This window comes from Podarcis filfolensis (genome assembly GCF_964270895.1).
Source record: "Podarcis filfolensis genome assembly, chromosome: 6".
NCBI classification, from domain to species: Eukaryota; Metazoa; Chordata; class Lepidosauria; order Squamata; family Lacertidae; genus Podarcis; species Podarcis filfolensis.
This window is the reverse complement of record NC_139609.1, coordinates 58,407,788-58,435,371: the sequence shown is the minus strand read 5'-3', so window position 1 is coordinate 58,435,371 and position 27,584 is coordinate 58,407,788. Positions and strand designations below refer to the sequence as shown.

The following is a 27,584-nucleotide window of genomic DNA, read 5'->3' as shown; positions in this document are numbered from 1 at the left end:
ACCGTTACTGAAACAAAGAACTTATGAAGAGGGATCAGAAGTGTGTGACCTTATTCGGCAAAGAAAAAAGGGAGGATTGTGGTGAGGACCTGTGTTCCACAATTTTTTGGAGAGGGGGGTAGTACAATAAAGGATGGAGAGCTATTTAAACTAAGGTACAATACAAAAAAGTTTAGGCCTACAAATTGGACAATCTTAGTTTGGGAAGTAGATACTGCATATATAACTATGGAAAATGGATTCTGCATTTTGTACTTCCTTATAAGAAGCTTCTTAGCAGTGGTGGGAATGCAAGGAGACTGACTGGAGGTGGAGTCAGAGCCAATGGTAGGCGGAGTCAAGAATATGCTGGGATTGCCCAGCTGATACGGAGTATCAGAAGACTCTGTAAACAGTGCAAACTGATTTATTCATGCAGAATAAACCCGAACATTTCTTCTTTGGTATTGCATTGAAATAAATGACACCCTGATGCTTTCATAGCTGCCAAATGCGCCTGTGCCAGCAAAGCTGGGGAAAACACATAATCCCTGCAGATATAAAGTAAATGCATCAAGGGAAAAGGCTAGGCTAAAACCATCTTCTTTGCATGCTACATTGGCACATATACAGTGAGGGGTTTTGTTTGTTTGTTTAAAATATTTCTAATATTTCTAACCTGCCCTTCATCTCAAGTGTTCCTGGGGCAGGAGACCATAAAGAAAAGGAAAAGCACAAATGCCATCAACAACATCATAAAACCAGATAAACCATTGGTTTACATTGATAAACAATAACAAAACAATGGCCATGAATATGGAAGGTTTGCTCAAATAAATAGATTTTCGCTGTATCTGAAAGCGGGGGGGTGTATTCCATAATTGAGAGTGAACCACAGAGATGGCACATCGGTACAAAATTTGTTATCTCAAAGAAGTTTAGAGGATACACTCTTGCACTAATAAACAAGGGGTGAAGGATCCTATAGTAGAGAATCAGACTATGAGGACATGTGCCATGTGACCCATGTGATGATGTGGAAAGGAAGCCGGAAATGGCAGTCATGGCTATGCTGGGCAACCCAGGGAAGAGGAGAAGCAGCAGCATTGCTTGGGGGGGGGGAGTGGGCAAGTTTTTCCTACCTACTAAAATCATGCTTCTGTGAAGTCTGTCTCCATGATCTGGTAAGCAACTCTCCTGCCATGCAAGGAAAAAGCCACACCCCTAATGAGATGAGACTCATGCAAAAGGAAAGTCTGAAGAACCTGTTCAACAGTGCAATCATTTCTCTCCAGAGGAAACAGAAGGACAGAGCACTGTTAATTACAGCTACCTGCAATCACACTTAGATTGCTGGCTTTCCTTAGATAGCTGCTCATTGGGGATTGGCCACAACCACAAGGAGTTGCTCGAGCTCAGGTGTGAAGAACCTCTAACTCTCCAGATGTTGCTGAACTACAAGTCCCATCACTACTAGCCTTGTCCCTTCTTGCTGGAGTTGATGGGAGTTGTAGTTGTGGCAACATCTGAACTGCCAAAGGTTCCCATCACCTGCTCTAGCTGATGGTTCCCCAGCCCTGAACTGAGTAGAGGTGAGCTCTGCTAATTGAAGGTGAGTTGGGAAGAGGAGAGATTTCCTTCAAAGTTAGGCACCCATAAAGTCTCCCCACCCATAAAAGGCCCTCCGAGACTGTCATGATTTGGGGTGGGGCGGAGCTCAGTTACATACCAGCAAATTCAGGCTGTACAATTAAAGTTGATTTGTGGGGGGTGGCCTTCTGCGGAAAATCAGGCTTTTTGCAATAAGGAAAGCGATTGTAAAATCCGGGCTGGCACAAACATTAGGTGGGGTGAAGCTGCTGCTTCAGGCAGTAGAAACCCCCAAGGTGGCACCCCTACAAGCACCTCACCTGCCCCACCACCAGTGGGGAAGTTGCGCTGGTATCAGCACTCTCACCGAAATCACAAGAGATATTGCAAAGTGCACGAGATCTCATCCAGAATTGGCATTGATGCTGGTGCGCAGGCAGCAGGATTGGTCGCACAGGTGGCAGGGCAGGGTGGCACTTCCCATTTCACCTCCAGCAGCAAAACAGGACTCACCTTCCCTGGGTAAAATGCATGGGAAGTGTGGGGTGGCACTTGCCTTGATGCAACCTAAGCTGCCCACAAACAATCGGGCTGAATACTGATTAAATAGCTGTGATTGCCTTATCTCTTTGCAAACAAATCAGACTCAATGCTCATTAAATAAGTCATCTAGACAGGACCAAACAAGCAGTCTTGCCCTGCGCACCATGGTTCATACAGCCCAGCAAACGCTGCATCAATAGGACTACGTGTTTTGCCTCAGCATATCATTTTTTGTGTGGAACCAGTTCACAGGCACATACTGTCCCCTTCCTCCCAAAGGATCATACAGAGAGAAATGCTAGTGATGGGTTACAGCACCTCAGACCCAGCAGAGTATTCCTGTGGCAGAATGCAAAAAAGATTCTTTCCCCCAACTTCTCAAAGTTAGAATGAAGAAGACTCGGCTATTGATCGTTATCCAGGGAATTCCTCATTACGGCTACCATTGTTTAACTAATCCTCTTGGTCTAGATTTTTTACTGCTGCGGATTTCTCAAAATCCTGACCTAGATTCAGCAATCACAGATGTGATTTATGACCCTAGACAAAGTCTTTTTTCCCTTGCCAGGCACACTGTCTGCATTAAGAGGGATGCAGTATTCTGAAACTCCTTCTGTGAAAAGTTCCCTGTGATCCTCACTGAAACTTAACGCAAGGGTCTAGCTGCTTGGCTTTTACATTTCGCAATCCTGTTCAGGATGTGAGTGCAGAGATAGATGCCAGGGACCTCCACGTTTCAAAGAACAGCATTGAGCACCTTAAAGGTTGGACACTGGATAAATTTGATCTCACAAAGTGGACTTCATAATATTTATCTCCAGCGCATGTTGGAAGACCTGTGGGCAGAGGGGGAGGAAAACCAATTAAAATTATTACTATTTTCACTCCTGGCCTCCTTTAAAAATGTTAAGATCGCTCAGTTCCTCTATAAATGTTTAAAGTAAGCATTCTACCTCTGCATAGTTTATCTCCCTCCCCTCCACGCTGAAATACGTCCCAGTGGTTGAGACATTAAAACACACTCATAAATGTCTCATCTGGCACTTCCTGCTCAGAAGGGGCTCCCCATTTCCCCTCCCTGAAGCCCCTCTGTGGTGCAGTGCAATAAAACAGTAAATGACTTTGCATGCTACCTCCTGGCATCATTGGCTTCTAATTAAGAAATAATGAGGCAGACTCCATTCTAGACTGCGGAACTAATAAATGACGACCAACAGGTCCCCTGCCCCAGCTTTATTTCAGCAACGGAAATAATCCTGCCCAGCTCAGTGCTCCCATTTGCATAGGGCAGATTTTTGTAAGCGGGAAGAAGATTCTCATTATCTCAATGGAGGCAGGGGAGGAAGCAGAAACAGAACGGAATCCCTCGGCGTGAATCCTATCCATGCTTGTGCTCCACCCTGCATATAAAGCACATCTTTCCCTCCAGGCAAAGAGCAGGTGGTGTGAAACCAATAACTTTAGACCCCTTGTGCTAGTGTCACTGGAGATCACATAGAGCATTTCGCAGTCTAATTGTCTACTAATTTTGCCCCCAAAATGAGTTTTTGTGATATCATACTCCCCTTAAAGCAGAGTGTGTGCCAGGTAAGATGGAGAGCAAGGATGGGGAGCCTTGGGCACCAGGGTCATCTTGCCATGGGCCCTGTGGCACTAGCTGGAAGGGGTTAGGAAAGACAGGATGTGTCAGAGGAGGAGGAGGAGGAGGACCCAAGGTCTTCTAAGATTCTGGGCCATAAGAGGATAAGGAAAGCCTGCTGGATCAAACCAGTGGCCCACTGAGTCCAGCATTCTGTTAAAAACCCACAAGCAGGACCGGAGCACATGTTGCTCCTGAATACAGATCTTCAGTTTCCATACTCTCTGGAGGGGAGGGAAGGGAACCAACTGAAATCTGCAGAAATATGACCATTCCTTATCTTTGGGAGAATTGCTCTAGCTGGGCTTCCATTTGTTTCTTGCACAGAAAGAGAAACATTAGCTGCTTTCCATAGGCCTTCTGCCCCTATCTGAAACTGGTGCTGCCTTGCAACCGGGAAAGGACTTCATTGTCCTTGTCAAGCTCTGTTTGGATGACATCTCACTCCCTGTCATCATTATGCACTGCCCATACTCCCTTGTCTGTCCCAGGTCTGGCTTCCTTCCACCACTTATACGAGTCCTGTGCCCCCTTTCCAGCCATGATGGAGGGAGAATGTTTTCAAGCACACACCTTAGCCATCAGCAGCAGTGATGGACGGGGGAATGCCAGGAAAACAGTGCGTGGCAGTTTGATGGGCCCCGGCTGAAGTATTGCACAAGGTGTGTTGGCAAGAAGCCTTTACAAGGCATCTGCCAACAGTAAGAGCATTAGCTTTGTGTACAGACTATGCAGCTTCGTGTGTGTGTGTTTGTGTGTGTGTGTGTGTGTGTGTGTGTGTGTGTGTGTGTGGTTGAGTGCTGTCTCTGCGTCTGTGTTTTTTTAGCCACAGTTTATCTTCCCCCAAGAAGACTGAAGTTTATCAAAGTTAGATTCCATTACGCCAGTCATATGTTCTTCAAGGCTCAGCCTGGCGCAAAGGGATGGGAGGCTTTTTCAGTCAGCACAACATAAGGCTGAGGTGATCCATCAATGCTCAGACTGTCTAGAATGTGTCTGTCTGCCCACTAGGGACACCACCGCAGTCATGGCAGCTGCAATTCTGCACTGATATGGAGTATGCAGCATAAGGAAGCAAACACAGCTAGGGAAGGAACCACATTCTGCTTTCAGTAGCAGAAATATCATACTGTGGGTGGTACACTACCTGATCCAGGAGTTGGAAGGGTCTGCGTCTTTCCACACCAAGACACCCTGCTCCAATATCCTATTCCACAGGTGGGCATCCTTGGTCTAATTTCAGTGGCTGACAAGGAGGAGGAGATGGAGATGAAAGGAGTAGAACAGAGAGAGAAAGGGGCAACAGAAAAAGAGAAAGAGATAATGGGATGATTGAAAGAGAAGAAGCTACTTTTGGCTCTGGGTCCACCCATTTTGGCTCTGAGCTTGCCTGCTTTAGAATCTAGCCCCACCCACTGCTGGTATGTGGTCCCTGACAGATTACCCCAAGTGAATGTGGCCCTGGACCGACCCCTGTTCTAAGCGGATAGTTGTATTGGCAATATATCAGGTGTTTATCTGCACAGAGCAGCAGTTCTCAGTAGAGAAAGTACTGTCAGGTCCAGTAGGTATTTAGGGAATAGGAACCCCTCCACGCATAATTATATAATACATGTGAGAGAGAGTGTTTTCAGAAAGAACTATCTTTCATATACATGCCATCCTTGCATTTGTGCTAGTATCCTGTCCCAGAATGCATTGTGCACCCCCTTCATTTCATTTCCTTTTTCATGCCATCTGTATACCCCTCTTTTCTTTCCAAAAGGACAGCCCAAGCGGCCGATGACAACAACCAAAACGAGCACCAAGTTGTCAAAAAGAAGAAAATATCCCACAATAAAAAAATCACAATAATCTGTCAATTATATCCCATGGGGGACATTAATAATTCAATTAATAAACATGATTCAAAATTCATGAACATCAACTCAAATTCCTAAAGTAAAATCAGCTAACCCAAGATGCTCTAAGCAGGCAAACACAGATTAATATAAGGCCCCTTCAAGCATTCAGCCTGGAGTTGCAAGGTCTATAGTGGGGCAGTGGGGACGGGGGTCATATTCTTGACTAGGAAGAGGCTTTTAAGCATGTTTACCTAAATATGCTTATAAGTCCCTCTGTACTATGACCTAAAGAAGCTAAGACCAGGAGTGGGTGGGGCATGCCTGGTGACACACAGGGGAGGGGCTGCCACCCTATGCACTTTAGCCCTCACATGTCAAGGCTGAACACACCTAACATCCTTCACATCAAACCTGTTCACTCACCACAAATTTAAACGAAGATGTCAAGTACGGGAGTTCCCCTCTCCCTTCTGGTAGCTCACTGATAAGAATTAACGAGCACTTGGTAGATTTATAGTCCTTCTATTACAGCATTATGTTGCAAGCACAAATAGGCAGCCCTCTGCAAGGATATCAGTTGCCTACTCTGACTCTTCTCCACTTCCGCAGCAAGAAGCGTGCCAATGGGAAGTTCCTCCTTTGATCTCTGACACGCTCAGACCTCCAAATTTAGAGGGAGGGGGGTTCCACCCCACTCTTGATTGATGTATCACCCAGCTGCTCCCTCCCTTCTGGTTGCTTAGCTACTATCTCATCGCTGGGTAGCTCCACTCTCAACTGTGCAGCTTCTGTGTCTGCCTGTCTCTCTGCTTCTGGAAATGCTGGAAGCGGGGGGGGGTATTCCCCCTCCTCTTCTGTTAGATCTCCCTGCGACTGCATTTCCCAATCTTCCGATCCAGACCCTGACAAGAGACAAAAGAAAATGCAAGTGGCCCTTGCTACTCGCCTAAGTCACCCAAGGTGATTCTTCTTTGGAGTTTCCCCTTTGCATTCACTTCAAGTGTCCTGATTTTCCAGGGACAGTCCCAGAATTAGAGAAGCCATCTTGGTTTCTGATTTGATCCTGGAGTGTCCCAGTTTTTCTTTTCCTCCCCTTCTCTTCTTGGAGCACAATTAAAAATAGTGGACAGATCAGATTCCCCACCCTCCTGTCCTTTTTAGAAACAGGAGCCTTGCAGAGGAGGCTCTGTGTAATCCTGACCACTGTGCAATTGGACTTCCGGACCACATGGAAACCTGCTGCATGCATGTATCTGTAGGCACACAGGGGAGGCCTTCAGCTATTCTGCTCCTTAGACTGGGCTTTTTTTTTTCCTGCCTTCCTTCAGGGCACACAAGTCTTTAGTAGCCCTAGTGAAGTGGTTGCCTCTCAGAATAATTAATTTACTTCCATGTCTGGCTATAAATACAAATCAGGCAGCCAGAAATGTAAAGAGCTTAAAGGAACTAAACAAAGATTCATCAATCCTCCCATTAGTCAAAGAAGACAAGGCCTTTGAGGGGGAGAGGGAGGTAGTAATACAAGTTTGTACCATGTTCTGCTACCCAAGTCCCAGCCCATGGCATCAGGAGAAATTAAATCAGCCCACAGCATCCTGAGACTTGATCCTAAAATTGTACGTAGATTAATCTAAACCCCCACTTACGTTGGACTGGGAGGGGGTTGGACTGAGCAGATGTGTCCCTTCACCCAGCTCTGCCAGCTAAACTGGCAAACGTGGGTGGGTGGAAGGCTCCTTGGCAGTGTCCCCTGCCAATGTGCATCAGTGGAAAGCCCTGATGCGAAGGCAGGTTTGAGCTCTGGATCCCAAGGCATTTTTGTTACTGTGGTGCAAAAGCATCAGGTCTGATCCAGACCTGGTTTGCTGCACTTGCCTGGAGCTGGCTCAAGGATCAGGCCCAGTTGTCCTCCTTCCTATCAATGCCTTCTACTATGACTAGGGTTGCCATATTTCAAAAAGTGAAAAGTTATTGAGCTTTTTTTTTTCAAAATCTGAAAGAAAAATTAGTTTTTGGCCAAAGTTGTGGAGTTTTTTTGTGCAAAATCTGGACAAAGGCCACCCTAGCTAGGGGTTGGGGGTTGGATGGGACCCTTTAACCAGGAAGGATTCTCTTCACATACTGTACATGCAGAACATGTGTGCTTTAAAGGAGCAACTCTGCAAGACAGACCTGGTGCCTGCACATGACGTCTGTTGGCAAAGCCCATCAATGCTGGGACTGGTCCGCCTCCCCATTTTTTTGTTAGGCTCTAACAGAAGTGTTAGCCCCCCGCATCAGGACTCGTCAATGCCACCACCATTTTAATCCTCAGTGCAATCCCTTACCAAGACCACTGCACTGTGAAAGACATTGAGAGGGAATTAAAAATGGTAGAAGCACCAGAAATACTAGCTACGTAGCATGAGACTTCACACCACCTGCTGAAAGTTTCTTTGCACAAATCATCTACTTTGTGGTCTGCACTCTACAGTCTTCTTGGCTGCCCTTTTTCCTGGGCTGAAATGTAGTTGGCTGTACAAAACTAAGAGTTACATCTGTTGCTTCTCTCACTTTTGCCTCTTGCTCTGCCTGCCACTGGCAGGCAGCCTCCAGAAGGTCGCTCACATGATAATATGGCCCTATCAGAGTTACACACACAAACACACAAAATGGCTTTGCTTCACGACAGAGCACAGGGGTGCGGAGGAGAGGTTGGCTGGTTTTCAAATGATAAAAGCTTTGCTGGCTTCTCTGTTTTTCCTGCCAAAGCCGCTGAACAAATGCTTCTCCAATCAATTCAAGGCAGGGGAGAGAAAATGGAAAGCACTGCTGCCTGGTACTTTGTTGCCAACAGAGGTGCACATTCAATAACCCTTTTCCCTAGGGGTATTTCCTTGGTACCACATAACAAACAAAAGGAATGCTCTTCCAAGAGGGTAAAGCTGCCTCACAGACTGCAGGGCAAAAGGGAGGGAAAACTAGAAGAATAACAGGCAAGGGACCAACCCTAGCTTTTTGTAAGAGAGACCTGCTAGATCTTGCCACTCACACAGTTCCAGGATCCTTCACTGAGACTCCTGCCACTGGGAGAGCAGCAAAGGGAAAGCGCATTAATATTTGTGCCAGACAAAAATGAAATGAGCAACATGGTAACCCAAGGGGAGAGGCCCATCCATCGATGGAATGTGGTAGCCATACCTGTCCCTTCCTGATGCTGTTGGAGGACCAGCTTACGGGCGAAGGCCAGGCCTTTTTTCTGGTGAGCCCAAGCTGCCCACATCACTTCTGCAACCCTCAGTGCTCCTTCCCCATGATTGTCCTGTGGGAGGGAGGGTGGTGGTTCAGGAATTGCTCCCGGCTTGGGACTCAATGGGCCCTTCAAACAGCCAGGGTACAGCTGGAGAGGCAGCTTTCCAAATCATAGCATATCCTCCAATTTTTGGACTAGAGAACCCAGCCATTGTCCAGCTCTGTCTCCAGTCTTAAGCGAAACACACAGGTGCTCTTGTGCTTTTGTCTGGAGGCGGCAGCACAGCATGAGAGGAGCACCTAATCAACGGAGATCAAATCAGACTTCATAATAGGTACAAAATGAGGTTACATTTTGAGATGGAATAAGCTCTTCATCAGGGGAAATTTAGCTCAAAAGAGGCACCTTTTCATAAGCATCGTTGTATAGCTCCTGCAAAAGGCACTCTGTGTTGGCAGCTTGGATGCACTCAGCTGTTCTTGTTATGTTGCCTCCCTGAGGGAAATTGTTTTCTGCCAACTCTCCCCCTTCCTGATTCTGTTCAGCTTATATTCTTTTTCTCTATACCATTCCACCTTCATGGTGATTCATTCTCTCTGCCGCCACCCCCCCCAACCTGGAGGTGGGCATTGGAAGTGGGGGATGGGATGGTGGGCAGAGGCTGACCGGTTCACAAGATGCGGGTGGGAGAAGTCAGATGCCATAGCCAATCTTTCATTCAAGCCCCATGCTCTATAATGCTGGTACTAAATCTCCTCTTGCAGCCAGGGATAGCCTATTGATCCTAGCCTGGGAATGCAAACAAATGTATTTGTTTGATTGATCAAACAAGGTTGCAAGGGGGAGAAGTGGTTGCTTTGTAAAAAAAAAATTCCTAGGCAGCCAAGGTCTAAGTAAAGCACAGAGCAGCAAGAGAACAGTCTGTTCTAGTGGTTAGGATGGTGATGGTGGTGATACAGGTGTTAATTAACACATCAGTACCAGAGTAGTTGCATTATATTCAACACTGCTTTGTGAATTGTCGCTGGAATTATTTTGCAAAGTATTAATGCACTTATTACTGTCTGCATTTCTTGCGTTTAATTTCCCTCTGACATCACTGCTAACATTTTTTCCTCTTTACATCTCTCTCTCTCTCTTTGTGTGTGTGTGTGTGTGTGTGTGTGTTTTAAATCTGTCAATTTAGGATAACATTCCATTCATTCCATGATGGACTTTTGCTCACAAAAACGTATGCCAGAATACATTGGTTAGCCTTTAAGGTGCCATAAGACTCTATTGTCTTTGTTGGTACAAACTAGCATAGCTACCCCTTAATAAATTTATTTAATTGTTGTTGCAGCTGCTGCTGCTGCTGTTGTTATTAAATGTATTGTCAGATACCAGTACTGTACATCAAGTTTCATCCCGCATTTTAACATTCAACAGAGTTAATGCATTACAAACTTACTAACACAATGGCAGATGGATGAGTGGTTAAACCAAAGACCTTATTAAGCTTGGTCAATGAACAACTAAGTAGCCTGTGCATCAAGCTGTATATCACACAAGATTTGTCTTGTTTTTAATTGCTGATGGAAACTTTTGCTACCTGGATTTGGTTTTTTCCCTTCTTCCCTCCCCATATTCCTCCCCCATTGGCACCATCTTTTGCAATGTAAGCTTGAGCAGAGTACTTATGGCCTGTTAAAATCTTTGCATACCACCCAGAACATTTTTGGCATCTTATAAATAAAATGAAACAAATAAAAATAGCGTTAAGACAATTTGATCCACGTACATAACATCCCTGGCTATAATGCAGCAGACAAAATAGGTGTGATGACAGCTCTTAGCAAACTCTGCTTTTGTGCATCATAATCTTGAGTATATTCAAGTGCAAGCCTTTGAATCTTCCCGGGACTCTTCCAACCCCCACTGGGGTGCCAGAGAAAAAGGAAAGCCTGAAGGTAGCTAGAGGGCTCTAGCACAATGCAGGATTGCCTGGTTTATCCTCCCTCTCATCTGCCTTGTAATCTTGGGGATGGCTTGCCCATTTTCCCTGGGATAAATCAGGGATGAGCGTGTAGGTGTGTGCATGAGAGTGAAATGTTATATGTACACAATCCATTAGCCGCATCTTCAGAGCACCTATAATGTGCTAAAGCCTCTGACAATTATCTCATGCGATGAACAGGGAATGCACTACTAATGAGTTTACCCGCCTGCTTCTGTGAACAACCACACTCCCCTGCGGTGGCTGGTTAGAACAAGGCACTGAAGGAAGCAGCAGAGAAATGTGTGGGACTTATTTTTAATTAGCTTCTTTGTTGCTTGGCATTCTGGTGACTTCCTGGAAGGCTGAATCTTCTGCTTGAGATCAAGCCAGAGGAGAGACTGGAACTGATCTGGGCTGGAAATCTGGGGGGAGGAAGCTGGACTCTCAAGTGTGAGATTCGGCTGCATTAAGCTTAATGTGACCAGATGCAAAAGAGGGCTGGGGCTCCTGCATCTTTAATAACTGAGCAGAGGAGGAAAATTCAACAGGTATTCTCTACACCAAGGTGCAAGAACCCTGTCTTCTTTTGCATCAGCTACCCTAATTAGGCACTCTGCTCTGCAGAAATGCTTATGATATGTACTGTTATATGTTAGTTAGCATGTGCATTTTCTGAATTTAACCATGGGCTGCTGGGGGAAAAGAGAGTGAGGAAAGACAAGGTTCTTGCCTTTGTAAAAGCCATGTAGAAGAAGAAATTTGGGGGCATGCAGCTTCTCAGACAAGTAGCCCCCCACCTGCTGCAACTGCCTCTCCTGCACAACTATGAAAAGTTCATCACATTTGGTTACCCAAACTGGAAAGTATTTGCAAAAGATAGAGGAAGAATAAAAATGAAGTATTGAGCAGAAACCAACAGGCTTGAAGTAAAGATGGTGCTTCTGAAAACAGAGCTCAGAAATAGCCACGGGAGGTATGGAGCTAGCAACCAAAATCTTGCGGACATTAGCATGTCATGCACAGTCCCCAGATCTGCCAGGGCCACCATTCAGAAATGAGTATAGTTCTGTGTATATGGGTTTACTTATTGAGGCTGCAATCCAATTCACGCTGATCTGGGAGCAAATCCCATTGAACTCTTTGGGCTGTACATCTGAGTAGACATGGATGGGATTGCATGGTTATTTATTTCTAGTGCCATGGACAAGCAGTCAATTGCTTTACAAAGAATGAGAGGGGAGGTCCCTGCCCCAAAGGGCATCTATAAATAGACATATCAGACACAAGAAAGGCAACAGGAGATGGAAACAGGTGAAGTGGGGTGGATTGTGCAGTGAGTTCTATGCAGTGCTTTTTTTCAGCCGGAGCTCAGTTCGGCACCATTGCCATTCTAAGAGAACAAGGGAGAAGTTCATGGTGAGTTCCAGGTACCTCTTTTTCTAGAAAAAAAATGGCACTGGTTCTGTGGATTTAGCTTTAGTTACAACAGGGGTAGGTAAAGGTAGATCAGGATCTGTTGGTTGGACAGTTTAAGGTGGATCAGGAAGGATTTCTGGCTCCTGGTTGTTTAACTGTACCACCTGGGGAAAAAAGAAAAAGACTCTTCCCTCCTTAAACTGTATAATGGACCCTCTAGTTACGTACGGCTCTGGATATGTAACTTTCGGGTTACGAATGCGGCAAACCCGGAAGTGTATACTTCCAGGTTTCAGTGCACACATATGCGCAGAAGTGCTCTGCACACTTCGTGCATGCACAGAAGTGCTCTGCGCACCACGTGCGCATGCAGAAGTGCTCAATTGCACCGCACACATGCGCAGAAGAAGCACCTCTGCCTTCAGACTTTTCAGGTTGCAGACGGACCCCCAGAACGAATTTAATTCGTATCCAGAGGGTCCACTGTACTGCTGCTGAAACAAAGAAATGGGAGGAATCAAAACCCAAACTCTGCCCTATTCCAGTCCCACCCAGGTATGCACCAGCAGCATCGGTGTCAGAAGGGTAGCTCCATAGCTCCACCACAGCACACATGCTAAGCTTGATGGACTTCAATGTAATCCAGCAATACTGTTCTTGTAGTCAGCATCAAGTAGTGAGCTGCATGTGCAGAAGAGCCACCACAGATGAAACTCCACAGACCAAATTTTTGAAGTCCATGACGTCATCTGAACACATGCAGTTCAAACACACACACGACACTCCAGTGTTAAGCCATAGCTTGCTGGCTAATAAAATAACAAACATGCTCATCTGAACCAACCTTCCATTTTTGGTATAACAATGGAAAGTACACAATGCTTATCCTGATTCTCCTAACAGGCAACCTTGTCGGATTGGTAGGGGAAGGCAGTCTGCAGAAAATGTCATAGGCACGTCTTATGCTGTTTAATAGTCTGATCCTGCTCAGTACTTAAGCTTCTATTTCCCGGGTAGCTTCAGTGCCTTGAGACATTTAGTGGGACATTAAGGTGCTGGGAGTTTGCAATAAGTGCAAAACACTCTGTAAGGCTTGGTCCTTTCGATGGATTGTCGGGGCAACATCTCAGTCCATCTGGTGTGTTTTCTGTATTTATCTGTGCAGCCACCTGCTATCTCCTGAATTAATACATTTACAATAACAGAATTTGACTTTATTTTATTTTTAACCTTCCACAAACAAGCTCCACCAGTCCCACCTGCCCACAATTGCTCTGTAATTAAAGATCTTGTTCTCTCAGTGAACCAATTGGCGGCTGTGCTGCAAGCACATGCAGTCCATTACAAAGGAGACAGATTGAATTTTAACAGCCTCTTGGAGGGTGCATTTGGGCTCCCGTGTGACTGGCCCAGGCCCCACAATAGCAGGATGATTAAATAAAAGAGATGCAGCCCTCTTGCGGAAACTACATTAAATTCTATTTAGGAGGCATTTGGAAAACTTCCAGCTGATGTCTGGGGACAGTGGTGCATAATGAGTTACCCAAAGGAAAAGCCAGTGTCCTCAGGGTCCTTGCTCTATGACTTCTATTTACCACTGTACTGCTGCCATCCAAGCACCCTGGTCCTAAAAGCACATGATTCAAAGTCAGTGCCAGTGCAATGGATGCAAATTCCTTCCAGATAAATGAGTTTAGATGGAAGACAATCGGCTTCGTTTGATGCATCTTTTACATGTGCTGAAGGTTTCTTGAACAGAATGCACCTCTGGATATGCAGGGAGATAAGAAGCTTGATCCCTGATCCTAGCTATAACTGTAGATGTCTTACTGCATTCAGTGCAACTCTTTCCCAAGTAAACTGGCATTGGTCTCTATGTCCTAGGGAGCAGCCTTCCCCAACCTGGTGCTCTCCAGATGTTTTGGCTGGATGGGGCTGATGGAAAGCCAGAGATTCTCCACCCCTGTAGTTAAAGCAATCATCTAGTTGCGATTTCCCCCATTTTCAAAGCTCTTGCCCTTTCCCATGATACTGACTTAGAAGTCACACCTGATGATAATGTACTCTTAAAAAACAATGACTGGGAATCAGTATTGTAGAATTATGAGCTCTTTTCTACACTGTATTGAACTCACGCTGCTAGTGTGCTAGCAGGGCTGCTGGATGTGGAAGGTGTGAAATCATGGAAAGGGAGGAGATGCAGAGGAAAGATATATAATAGTGGGGAGGTGAGGGGGATACCTTGGGGAAGTAAATGGAGAGGTGGACTAGATTTGATGGAACATGACTGCTTCCTTTTATGCCACATTTCTAGGTGCAGTGTGTCCGAGAACTTCCCCTTCCCCTTCTTTTGCCCTGGCACTTCCTCCCAAAAACCCACTCTTTACCACTGAATAGCAGGGACGCGGGTGGCGCTGTGGGTTAAACCAGAGAGCCTAGGACTTGCCAATCAGAAGGTTGGCAGTTTGAATCCCCACGACGGGGTGAGCTCCCGTTGCTTGGTCCCTGCTCCTGCCAACCTAGCAGTTCGAAAGCACGTCAAAGTGCAAGTAGATAAATAGGTACTGCTCCAGCGGGAAGGTAAACAGCGTTTCCGTGCGTTGCTCTGGTTCGCCAGAAGCAGCTTAGTCATGCTGGCCACATGACCCGGAAGCTGTACGCCGGCTCCCTCGGCCAATAAAGAGAGAAGAGTGCCACAACCCCAGGGTCGGTCACGACTGGACCTAATGGTCAGGGGTCCCTTTACCTTTACCTTTTAGGAGTAAATAGCAATCCATGGGAAACCTGGAGAAGAGGAGACAGAGGCGGCTGTAGGGAGGCAGGGACCTTTAGTCTCGGCAATTGATCCATGGGAGGCAACTGATCCTACCGGGGATGAGTTCGAAACTCTGCCAAGTCTGTGCAGATCTTGTTCCTGCTAATAAAGGGTTAACGCCAACGTGCACAGTGTGATTTACTGCTGGCTCACTCCTGTCACGTATGGATAGAAACATACAAGGACTCAGTAGGCTAGGAATGGCAATCAGAAAGAAGAGAAAGGGAGAATGCAACGTCTCCACTTGTTATCCAGCATCTCTTCACAGCATCGTTGCAACCAATTAGGATGTCACTTGGTAGCAATTATAGAACCTTAAGGTGCCTACGCACAGTGAATGTGAATGTTTTTGGTTAGTTAAGTTGGAAGTGCTTCAGAGTTCGTGTGTGTGAAAAAGATGCCCAAGATTTCAGAACTAGCAGTTGGGGATTTTAATGAGCAGCTACACTATGTGAGATGGTAGCTGTGGCAGGTGTGCTCAAATGCTAGTCAGAGAGATTTTGGCCCCATGATGTGAACCTGCTGTGGGTCGGCTTCATCTCCTTCATTGAATCTAACATCCCAGGCTGTAGAGAGTTCTCTCTTTTGAAGAACTCTGCTCTCAAGAATGTGAAAAATCTTTGTCCATGGCACCCTTAGGAACCTTAATTCTCTGACAGTACAAGAATTTTTTTTGTATCCTCATAGAACTTCCATTCAAAGATCTAGGGGGCGGGGGGCAGGTATCTGTGACATAAAATTGGTAAATTTCATTATATTTGTTATTGCATTTAGATCCCACCTTTTTCCTCCAAGAAGCTTGAGACATGGTTGTATCCCCCTGCATTTAATCCCCACAACTCTGTGAGGTTGCTTAGGCTGAGAGGCAGTGACTGGTCCAAGGCTACCCAGTGAGCTGCATGACCAAGTGGGGATCTGAAACCTGGTCTCCTAGACCTTAACCTGACCTACACCACACTGGCTCTCATGCATTTGCTCTGTGTATGTGGACTTGGGTTGGGAAAGAGCATAGAAAGTAAAATGGTACAGATGAATGGCCAAACTAATTGGAATTTGTTTTATTAAGCACTAATAAATCCTCCTGCAGTCACAATCATTCATTCAAGACTGTCACAAAGGACTGTGAAAAAATATGTGCAGGGGAATTCCCAGAATCCTCAATTCTGTCAAACAGCGACTAGTCCCATTTTCAAAACTCTGCTCCCAACTAACACACTGCACATTTTCCTTGCCCTCTTCCTGGCCCAAGGTATGTTGAAATGTGTGAAAAGGGAAAGCCACAGCTCTGTGTTCTCTTGTAAGCAGGATGCTGCTTGCAGTCGACTGGAAGTTTTCCAGCAAATTAAATTTAAAAATGTCCATTTTTCAAGCTTTCATTGGTGTCTGGTGCCCATTGGGACTGATAGGACAGGATAGAGGGAGACCCAACACTAGCAGGAGCCAGAGCCAATGGCAAGAAGAGTCAGCTAATTTTAGTTTTGTCCTTACACTCCTCCTCCCTTGCTGAGCAAACCTGAGACTGAGGAAGATGAAGCTGACAGCCAGCACCATTCCCCGGCAAGTTGTAAGTAAGTTGGCAGGCAGGAGGAGGCATGGCTGGTTCAGGCCAATCATGGAGCAGATAGAGCCCTTGGCCAAAGCCCAACCCCACCAGTCGCTGGTGCTGGAGCTGACTTCCTCTCTTCTCATTCACTGACATCAAGAAACATTAACACTCATGCCTTAAAGTCCTGCCTTTTAGATTTATTTTATCACATAGATGGAATCTGCCACAGAAAAGATGGCAATGGGAGAAATGGGGCCATAATAATTCAAACTGGAGCCTGTAGCTAAATAAAGCAAGCTAAATAAAGAACCATGAAAGAGAAACCTAGTTCAACAGAGTTCAGCAGGGCAGGGACTAGCCTAAGGTCTCCTGCTAATTACCTTTGCAGCTCCTCCATTAGGTAAAATTGCTAAATCCATAACCAGAATTGACTAGCCCATATGCTTTGTGTGGCTGTTAACAATGAATGGCAGACAAGGAATCAGTAATAATGAGTGATAAGCACAAAATGATTAATGAGGAGTGACAGACGACGCAACTGTCATTCTGCACAGTTTGATTGCTAGAATACTGTCCTCCTTCAGCCCCACCTCCCACACACACCCCTCCTCTGTAACAAACTGTTTGCTAGAAGCTCATCTTCACCAAACCTCCACATTTGGACCTAGAAAGGACATTTAAGACAACGCCAGTACAAACAACATTATGGGTCTGACTGAAGGATTTCCACAAAGGTCTCCTACAATAATTGATGCAGTCCTCCTACACTGAAAGAGGGTGATTCCCTTCCCCACCTAAAACTTGTCTTATATCACAGGTGATTGAAAGCAAAGATGTAGGCTTTAACTGACCATGCAATGGCCACTTGGACCTCCTCTGGACCCAGGTTCCATGAAAGAGGAGAGGGCAAGCACTGACTGGTCCATAGGATGACCTAAAAGAGAAGTCCCAATTTGTTTTCACTGTTGTTTCTTTAAAAAATAACATTTATATAGCAATATTTTAATTTAAGAACTTGTATTCCAAAAGATTTGGTCCAGAATAAATGGATCCTTCCCCTCCTTGCCCTTTTCACATAACAAATAAAATACAAATAAATAAATAAGCCTATACCCACCTCCAATTGTATTTCCACCCTCCCAGAGCTTCAACCTCCAGATGTACACATAACATTAGAGGCACTTAACTAAATTAACAAAAAGATAAAAAGAATGGGGGGAGAGAGAGAACAAAAATAAATGCCTTGAAAATAAACTGTATGCCAAGCCTTTTCAGAAAGGCTTCCTTAAAGCTGATTTGCTTTAACCCTCACTTTATACTCCCAATTCCAAATAGAAAAGATCAGCATTTCCAGATCAGTTTAACGGTTCTTCTTCAAACCACCTCCCGGCTTTGAGGTTCAGAAAGAGAAAGACCCTGTGATTTGCAGAACAAAACCCCCAATCATCTATGAAGCTTAAACATGCAACTTGCAATCATCATGCACTCCAGGAAAATTAAATGAGCAAGGCTGTGGTTTTCCAAGGCCAAAGAAGTTAGTTACAGGCCCAATGCTCACTCTATAAAGGGTGTCGGAGTAAAGATTATATGCCACTGCCTTGCTGTGGCCCATGTGCCAAAATTGATCCTTTGCATTTACGCTGCTGCCTTCCACAAGGTCTTTTGACTTTTATTATGCCAACTCCCAGAGGAACTGCACTAAAGAAAGGGTGGGCTGCATTGATTTTCACATCCTTCTTGATGGACCTTCATCTTTCTTTCCCCTCTCTGCGGATGTGTTTTCTTCCATAAATCCATCCAGATCGTGCAAAACAATGTATTTTCCTCTTTTAAAGGAGGCAGGTACAGAATAAGGTTCCTTCATTTCCTTGAGACTGGAAAGTGATCTGGGGAAAACTGATCAAGAAATATAGGCAAACATTGTCTTTAAATAGACACAAAAAGCAGGTGTCAAGAAGAGCTCCAGGCTAGGCTTTTCTCTGGCATGCCAGTTTCCTAGGTGCGCATGTTTTCTATGTATTTTTGTGAGAAGAGCATTCAATCACCTCTCTTCTCAAGGCTGCCCCAAGAGATTTTGCTGCCAGATGCTAAATACAAGAGGGTGCCCACTCCATGACTAGGTTGGCCATTGTTGTTTAATCACCTTCAACACACATCTCAAGGCAATGTACAAAATGCAATAAAAAACAGTGAGCAACAGTACAGAAAACAGTAGCAGAGTAGGTCTGGCAGAGAAATATTATTCCAGATGAGAAAACTTGTTTGAACAAAAAGGTCTTCAATTGTTTATGGGAATGTGTAGCTGGTGGGTGCCTGTTGTATCTTCACAGGATACATGCTGTTCCACAGAACAGGGGCAGCCACACCAGAATGAATTAATAATAAATTATTATTATTATTATTATTATTATTATTATTATTATTACTCCATCCATCCCGCTGGGCCTCTCCAGCCACTCTGGGTGGCTTCCAACAGAGATTAAAAAGACACTAAAACACCAGTCCTTATGAACTTCCCTAAACAGGGCTGCCTTCAGAAGCCCTGCTTTTAAGTGTTGACAGAGCACCCTTCAGATATCTTGGGAACATGAAAGTGACACTCTCCTGCAGACTGCACTGACCTACCAGGCATTTAAGGGGTAATGTGGTCTCTGAAGTAACATGGTCCTGAGTTGTATAATGCCTTATATGTTAGTACCAGCTGAGACTTATTTCAATACTCCAGGCGCTCTTGGAGGAAACTGGTTTTCTAGATTCAAGAAAGGGAACAGCTTGGAGGGCTCAGGTGGAACAGCAGGGGGGGCTGCAGATGTGCTGCTACACACACACACACACACACAGAGAGAGAGAGAGAGAGAGAGAGAGAGAGAGAGAGAGAGAGAGAGAGCAGCTGCAGCAACTGTCTCCTGAGGCAGCTACTTCATTCTGTCCAATTGTAGGGCCAGTTCCGTTTGCCCACTCTCAAGATTCAGCTGTCTCATCCTGCTGCATGCTATCGATCAAGCCTGACTTCTGCTGGATTGTGCATTTAGAGCCATGCCAGCAGATAAATGTATTAAAACATCCAAATGGCCAGTAGCAATCCCCGCATGGGTCTTCAAGCCAATTCACAAGTGAAACTAAGAACACATTTGAGCCTGCGATGTGTCTCTTATGAATGCCATTAATGTGGGTCTGGGAACGGAAGGAGAGTGATTTTTACAGCAGGTTTATCCATCCTACCTTCTCACGGAACGTGTCTGTGAGAGTTGCAGTATAATCATAGGAGCACTGGGAAGATGGAAGCAGAATAATAGTTGGTGACATGGTTTTCCAAAGGAGGGTATGTCCCCCCACCCCCTGGGAAGGAGATCGCTCTCTGATTAAGCTGCCAGCAGAGCAACCTGATGCATTACTCACAAGCTGCCAATATAGCCCTTGACTGCAGTCTGCACTCAAAAAAAGTGTGTGTGCATGAGTGCACACATGCACACAAGACTGAGAGAGAATATATTCTCTCTGAGCTACAAGCCTATGGTGGGCTATTCCTTTAAAAAGAGAGAGACACAGACAGACAGACAGACAGACAGACAGACAGAGAAATTCTTCCCAGCAATTGCAGTGTATGCATTTAACTTCTTTCTTCCTTTTTTGTGTGGAAATACTGTATACTGAATGAAGGGATCTCTTAATCATGCATAACTTTTTCTGGATTGTGCAAAAATCATTCTAACTTTTATTTCCTGGCTGTAGATTTCTGCTATAAATCAATTAAACATTACAGCAAATCATAGTTAAGCAAGTTTAACTATGGATTTGTGTTTTGTCTGAACTGACAAACTGTGGTTTGTGACTAACCAACAAACCAGGATCAGAAGCTGTGCTTTGAAACAGGCTTGCAAACCATGGTTTATGCTACCTGTGGTTTGGAGTTGTGTCTGAACCACAGTTTCCCCAACTTTGGAGGCCACTGTGCTCAAAGACACAACTGCTGAGCTGGAAGGAAGGAAGGAATACAGAATTCAGTCATAAGCACGGAAAAGCCTGTTGGCCTGGATGAGACCCATTAGAATAAAGAATCATCAAAATAAAATAAAACGGGCAAATAACCAGTATCTGCTGAGACCAAATTCCACACTGTCAATTTTCTTACTGAATTCCCATCTGGCAACTTCCTCTTAAAACATTTTTTTTCCTCTTGAAACATTTTTTTAAGTACTGTAACCTTAAAGTTTGCTATAGAGTGCCTTGATGGACTGAAATGGACTCCTGTTTTTTTTTTAGAGTTACATTTTTGATGACCAATTTATCCTCTTCCACAGCAGATAACCATTTTGACATCTGTAAATGTTACAGGGGTGCTATTGGCAGCTGATGGTGTATGCCACGTTGGAAGATGAGCAAGGGGACAAACTCTTGCTAGGACTCATATTGTAAAGTATCTATATAGTTCTACCTGGGTAGACAAGGTGACAGAGTTAGCACACTAGTTTGTTGCAGGGTTTTATGTTTCTGCTGTAGCCCACCGGTATGTGGTGAGTAGCCACTTCAGACTAGGGGGACTATTCATAAAGAAGAGCAGGCCCACCTCCAAATGGCCATGATCATCTCCCCAAATGAACTGCAGATACACTGGAGAGCTAAGAAATGCAGGTGACAAGTGGTGCCCTCTAACTTTCTGTGCTAGGCCTGTCTTCCACAGTCAGTGACTCCTGGGCGAACTACCCTCCAAGCCCTGTCAATCTGCTGCTGCCCGCCCCCACCCCTCCAGCACACACACACAATTCCCTGGTTGAGTACTGGATTTTAAGAATGCCTGGTGTAAATCCTGCAGGCATTGCTCTCTGTCAAAAGGACGGGCACAAATGCAGTAGTATCATAAGACTTGGCTGCAGGCAGTGGATCATGGGTGGGAAGAGGAAACAGGCAAACATTAAAACACAATATGGAAAGCCGTTAGCAAGCCATGAGGCCTTTTTGGTCAAACAATTTTCACAGAATGTCAACCCATGATGGACACATGCAGAACACACACAGTTCTGAAACACTGCCTCTGCCACACTTACCAGCAGCTCTGTATGAAATCTCCACAATGGCATGCTAAGCTTTGACTCCTGTGTGTTGCTAGCTTGTGAATTTCGTTTCTTACACAAAGTTTTTTCGTTTATCTCTTTCAGGTGCAGCCTTAAGAAGAAGTCTGAACGATGCAAGCCAGAGAAAAAATGAACCACTTATGGAGGAGGAAAAGGAGAAGCTCTGATTAGAAAAAGAAGGACCACAAGGCCCATTAGGATGAGCTCTTTAGCTGAGGAAGCCTCCTACCCCTAGCACAGCACCCTCCCTCAGGAACAACAACTTCTGTGGAAGCTTCCGGGGGTGGCAAGGAAGTGGATTTTTGCTGTCTGCTCGTTCCCGTTTCTGGGTTTTGTTTTTGCTTATGTTGAGTTCCAAATGTGTCCTGTAAAAGCTTACACCTTGCATGGAAGTTGGACTTGCCAGTTGAAAATGAGACACTTCCAACTGAACTTGCTTCTCATCTGTATGGCAACCACCACTGCAATCCCTGTTGTGCCCTGGAAGGTCAAATGCCCACTGCAATGTGTCTGCCAGATCAGGCCATGGTACACGCCCAGGTCTGTGTACAGGGAAGCAGCCACAGTTGACTGTAATGATTTGTTTATCTCCACAGTGCCTGAAAGCTTGCCAGAGGGGACGCAGATTCTTCTCTTGCAAAGTAACAATATTGCCAAGGTCGAGCAGAGCGAGCTGGACTATCTGAAAAACCTGACAGAGCTAGATTTGTCACAGAACAGCTTCTCAGACGTTTTGGACTTTGGCCTGAAGAATGTGCCCCAGTTGCTGAGCCTTCACCTGGAAGAGAACCAGCTGGCTGAACTGCCTGACAACAGCTTCCCGGGCCTGTCAAACCTCCAGGAGCTTTATCTTAACCACAATCAAATACGTAGGATTTCACCCCAAGCCTTCTCAGGCCTTGGAAGTCTCCTTCGGCTCCACCTCAACTCCAACTTCCTGAGGGCAGTTGACAGCCGCTGGTTCCAAGTGTTGCCCAGTTTGGAGATCCTCATGATTGGAGGCAACAAAGTGGATGCCATTTTGGATATGAACTTCAGGGCCCTATCCAATCTGAGGAGTTTGGTTCTGGCTGGAATGAACCTGAAGGAGATTTCAGATTATGCGCTAGTAGGCCTGAAAAGTCTGGAGAGCCTTTCTTTCTATGACAACAAGCTGGTCAATGTCCCCAAACGGGCGCTGCAGCAAGTCCCTGGTCTCAAGTTCCTGGATCTGAACAAAAACCCGCTTCAGAGGATTAAGCAGAGTGACTTCACAAATATGCTACACCTCAAGGAACTGGGACTCAACAACATGGAGGAACTGGTTTCCATTGACAAGTTTGCCTTGATCAACCTGCCTGAACTGACCAAGCTGGATGTGACCAATAACCCTAAACTATCCTACATTCACCCGAGTGCTTTCCACCACCTCCCCCAAATGGAGACCCTCATGCTCAACAACAATGCCCTAAGTGCCTTGCATAAGCAGACACTGGAGTCCCTCCCCAATCTGCAGGAGATCAGTATCCATAGCAACCCCATCCGCTGTGACTGCGTCATCCGCTGGGTCAACAGTACAGAGAACCGCATCCGCTTCATCGAGCCTCAATCCACATTATGTGCTGAGCCACCAGACCTAAAGAGGAAGCACATCCGCGACATCCCTTTCCGGGAAATGACTGACAGGTGCTTGCCCCTCATCTCCGACAAAAGCTTTCCTTCCCATTTGGAGGTGGCAGATGGTGAGGATGTCTCTCTTCACTGCAGGGCTCTGGCAGAACCAGAGCCAGAGATCTACTGGGTCACACCATCAGGTCTCAAGCTAATGCCCTACTCCGAAGATGGAAAGTATAAAGTGTACCCCGAAGGGACAATAGAGATCCACAAGGTTACAGCACAAGAAGCTGGGCTGTACACATGCATGGCTCAAAATCTCATTGGTGCCGATACAAGAAGCATCAGCTTGATGGTCAACAGTTCTTTCCCCTTCAGCGAGGATACTCTAGAGCTGCTGGTGAAGGACGTCCAGGCCTACCACATCTTGGTTGCTTGGAAACCTCATCTCAATACCATTTCTTCCAACCTCACATGGTCCAGCTTCAACCCCAGCCTGGACATGATGAGCGTGGCCCGTCTCCCAACAGGCACCCACATGTACAACATCACACGGCTACACCACAGCACAGAATACTGGGCCTGCCTTCATGTCGCCTTCGTAGCCTTGCAGAGCAAGGTGTCCTGCGTCAATGCTAGGACTAAAGAGGCGCAATACCAGTACCTGGAAAACAGGCAGAGTGCCCTACTGGTGCTGTCTCTTTGTGTTTTGTTGCTGCTTATTAGCCTTATAGGCAACTATGGTTTGGGTGCTCTCAAGCCACAGCCTGGGAGCCACGGGGCCTGCATGCCATGGAAGTCAGGTTCCTCTTCAGTGCGTGTTGTGTATCCGACTTATATCAAACACTGGGATCAAGCGAGGAAAAGTGAGACACTCCTAGCCATGGAGGTTCAAGCAACACCACTAGACTCCTGAAGGATTCTGGGAGCTTTTTCCCCCCAGAGAGGGTGGGCAAGAAGTTCTGGTGGATTAAAAAAAATTACCAAATATAAATGGGGGGGAAAGCTCAACCATGAAAACAATAAGCATGGAGGATGAAGACAACAAAATGTCCCCTTTGGATGTCCCCTTACCCAACAAAAATCACCAGTTTGGCCAAACCAATGTTCCTTTATACCAAGATGATGAACAATCCATTGTTTATGGAGGGAAAGTTCCAGCAAAGAAAGTCAGTGCCCAGACAGCAGACAGCATGAGCTTGGAAGCACCAAGCTTGGCATCTCACCATCCCTTTATAGGCTGCCTGTGGATCCCCTGGCAGCCTGCTACCAATGTACGTTTTGTTCAGCAAATTGCTGCTCCCTTGGAGATACAAAAAAGAGGCTTTCCCCTTATGTGTACATGTGTATTGCCCATCGAGAATCTAATCTTGAACCAAATCCACCAAGCCTCTTCTTGTAGGCTGCATGGGTTGCCTCCTGGGGACCACCTTAGGGAAGGTGAATGTGGAGGAAAGGCAAACTTATGGGGCTATGAGATCACAAGGAACAATAATGGTCCTCAGAACAATGAATGCATCCTTCAATCTATTAGCAACATCAGTTAGCAAAAATGGATTGGATCTCAAAAGTGGATTGGAGCTTAATTTCAAGGCTATTTTGTAAACTTTTGTGAATAATGTTTAAAAAAAAAGAGGAAGAGGGAGGGTGAAGAAATTCCTGCTTTTCTGTTTTTTGTAAGAAAAAGAAAAGAAAAGAAAAAAAATCCTTTGTATACCAATCTACCATAGCTAGAAGGCTTTATGCTAGGTCAGCATTGCTTCAGCTAAGGGGTGGGTAGTGGGGAGGGGAGGCTATGGGGGGATAATCTTTGATGTAAGAGAGGTTTCAAAGAATAAGAATCTCTTCGTTTTGAAGTGGCTGATCTCCACGCTGCATAGCTCAAAATATCCCAGGAGACAAAAGCAAGTGGAGTGGGTGAGGGGTTGAGGAAAAGGGGAGAGGATAAATGTTTCATTTTCTAACTCTGTCATCACCTCTTTGTCTCTGATAAGCCAATTAAAATTGCAAATGAAACATACCAGTGGGCAGTGTGCTTTCCCCAAATCTGTTCCTAGTTGAGCAAAATAAAAAAATGCAGCAGTGGGTTAGGTGGTGCAACACGTAGGAAGAAACTGTTCTACAGACGACCCATTGTCAGTAGTGGTCGATGGGGCAGCAGCATTTACCCGATTTCCCATCACTGGTGCTGCTGCAGTTTATCGGGAGGAAGAAGGGCAAGGTTGGTGCAGTGCAAACACACGAGTAGGAGCACTAGATTGGCTCCCCTGCCCTCAAGTGACTCTGGATGCTGTTGGACTGCAACTCCTGTCAGCCCCAATCATCATGACCAACAGTCATGGATGATGGGATGTGTAATCCAGCAACAGCTGGAAGTGCACAGGATCCCCATCCCCAACGAAAAGGATCATGCAGCCGTCAGATATGATGTAATAGTCACTTTATTCGTATCCCACTTTTCCAGCTGGCACACAGTCAAGCATGACAAATGCATCCACTAGATCTCTGCATAACCAACAATTTGGTGAACAGTTGCATAAAAGTATAGAGTGCAACTCCCTCTGGCCTAGATGATAATTGGCAGGATAGATAACAGGGCTCTCTCAGCTGGCAATAGTCCAACTAAGACCAGGAACAGAATGAGTGGCCCTGGTGAGGGAGAGGAGGTTAGTCCTTAGTCCCATATACCAACAACACAGTGAGACTGACCCTGGGCACAGTGTTCATCATAAGACACTTCTAAGCAGCAGCTTCCCTTGCTCTCCATGGCACAATGAGAAGGTATCAATCCCTTCAGACAGGGATGGAGAATCTGTGAACCTCCATAGGTTGTTGGACTCCAACTCCCATCAGCTCCAGCCAGCATGGCCAGTGCAGAAGGATAAGCAGAGTTGGAGTCCAACAATTTCTGGAGAGGTTCCTCATTCCTGCCTTGGAATATTCCCACACCCACAGTAGGAAGAGAGTCTGGACGTACCCTTTTTGCTGCTTGCAGCAAACAACTTAAGGCAATCATCTATGGACACCCAACCTTCTCACTAAGTGGGCCTACAGTGGCAAGGAACTCTCTCCAATATGACATGGGGTATGTATATCATGCAGAGCCTCCCTTGAGCAGCTATTCTAGAGTAGCACCATTTTCTTCTTTCTTGGAGTTGCCATGAGATATGGTGAACTTGGGGCCCAAGGGCTGTTTCTTCTAGATGAAATATATCCAAAATTCCCTCTCCTGGAGATGGGGCCTTCAGCCTGGTGATCTGACTGTATTTGGTAGGTCACATCCATCCAGAATGCCCATCCATCAGAAAGGGCTGGTCCATTGTTCTCCAATCCCTGTCAGCAATTTGGATCACTGGTTCCTCAACATGAGTTACAATGCCAGGGACCAGAAGCCATACACAACTGCGTCCTAGTCCTCTAGACACACCTATGAACAAGAACTACTAGCTACATTCACCTTCCTCCCAATAAATTGGTCTGAAATTTCTGAGTTCTGAAAACATATCCAGCCCCTTGCTTAACTTCCAGACATGTATGAATGAGCCCCTATCAGTAAGCCAACAATGGTCAAATAAATAGAAGTGGGAATGACTTTGCACCTCTCTTAATAGAGGACCGAATCAGGATTGCAAAGAAGGGAAAAGGGGGAAGATAGATTGCCATATTTTTTTTACAGAGCTGGGCTAGGTTTAGGACAGGAAGAGACAATGTGGTGACTTTCAAATGTTCTTGGACTGTATCTCTCATTATCCCTGACCGTTGGCCATGCTGGCTGGGACCAAAGGAACCTGGAGTCCAGTAATATCCAAAGGATACTCTGTGAGCTGCCCCTGGCATAGAAGATGGTAAGTTGGTGTGTATGCTGGGGGAGCAGGGGTCAAAATTCTGGAACAGCAAAAGGGATTCAGCAGATCTGATGTCAAGAGTTCAACAGCATAGGCTCCAAGGCATAGGCAGAGCTTTGCAGAGGAAAGTTGCCTAGGGCTTTCCTGTGCAAAAGCCCATCCCTCCAGGAATTAAAACTCCCACTCCTTACTTTTTACAACCCGAGGTTGGGTTCATCAATTAAAAACTGAAGTGCTGGTGGGGAAATTCCAGTCACTTTTCAGCAGTAATCATCTAATGCAGAATATGCTGCATTAGCAAGCTTTAAAAAGCCCAGGGAGCAGTGCATACAAGATGCCAGAGTGCTGTAAACACAACGGTGCCAACTCCCTTTAGCAGGAGGGAGGCCTTGGCCCTTGAGTTGATCAGAGAGAAAAGGGAAAACCAACACGTTTCCCTTACGACTTACAGCAAGCCACTGCAGGTAACAACAGCAAATAACTCAGTGTTGC

At 45.6% G+C, this 27,584-nt stretch overlaps 1 protein-coding gene and 1 long non-coding RNA gene across 3 annotated transcripts in view; both read left to right on the top strand.

Annotated features, from left to right (window-relative positions):
* Positions 1 to 25,263, top strand: part of LRRN2 (leucine rich repeat neuronal 2) — a 146,990-nt gene extending 121,727 nt beyond the window's left edge. For both annotated transcript variants that reach the window (XM_083618199.1, XM_083618198.1), the window contains exon 2: positions 21,739 to 25,263. In XM_083618199.1, coding sequence (XP_083474325.1) covers positions 22,013 to 24,163 — 2,151 coding nt within the window. In that variant the 5' untranslated portion in view covers positions 21,739 to 22,012 and the 3' untranslated portion in view covers positions 24,164 to 25,263. The remainder of the gene's footprint in view (positions 1 to 21,738) is intronic.
* Positions 1 to 27,584, top strand: part of LOC310764401 — a 468,487-nt gene that overhangs the window by 20,580 nt on the left and 420,323 nt on the right. The window lies entirely within an intron of this gene.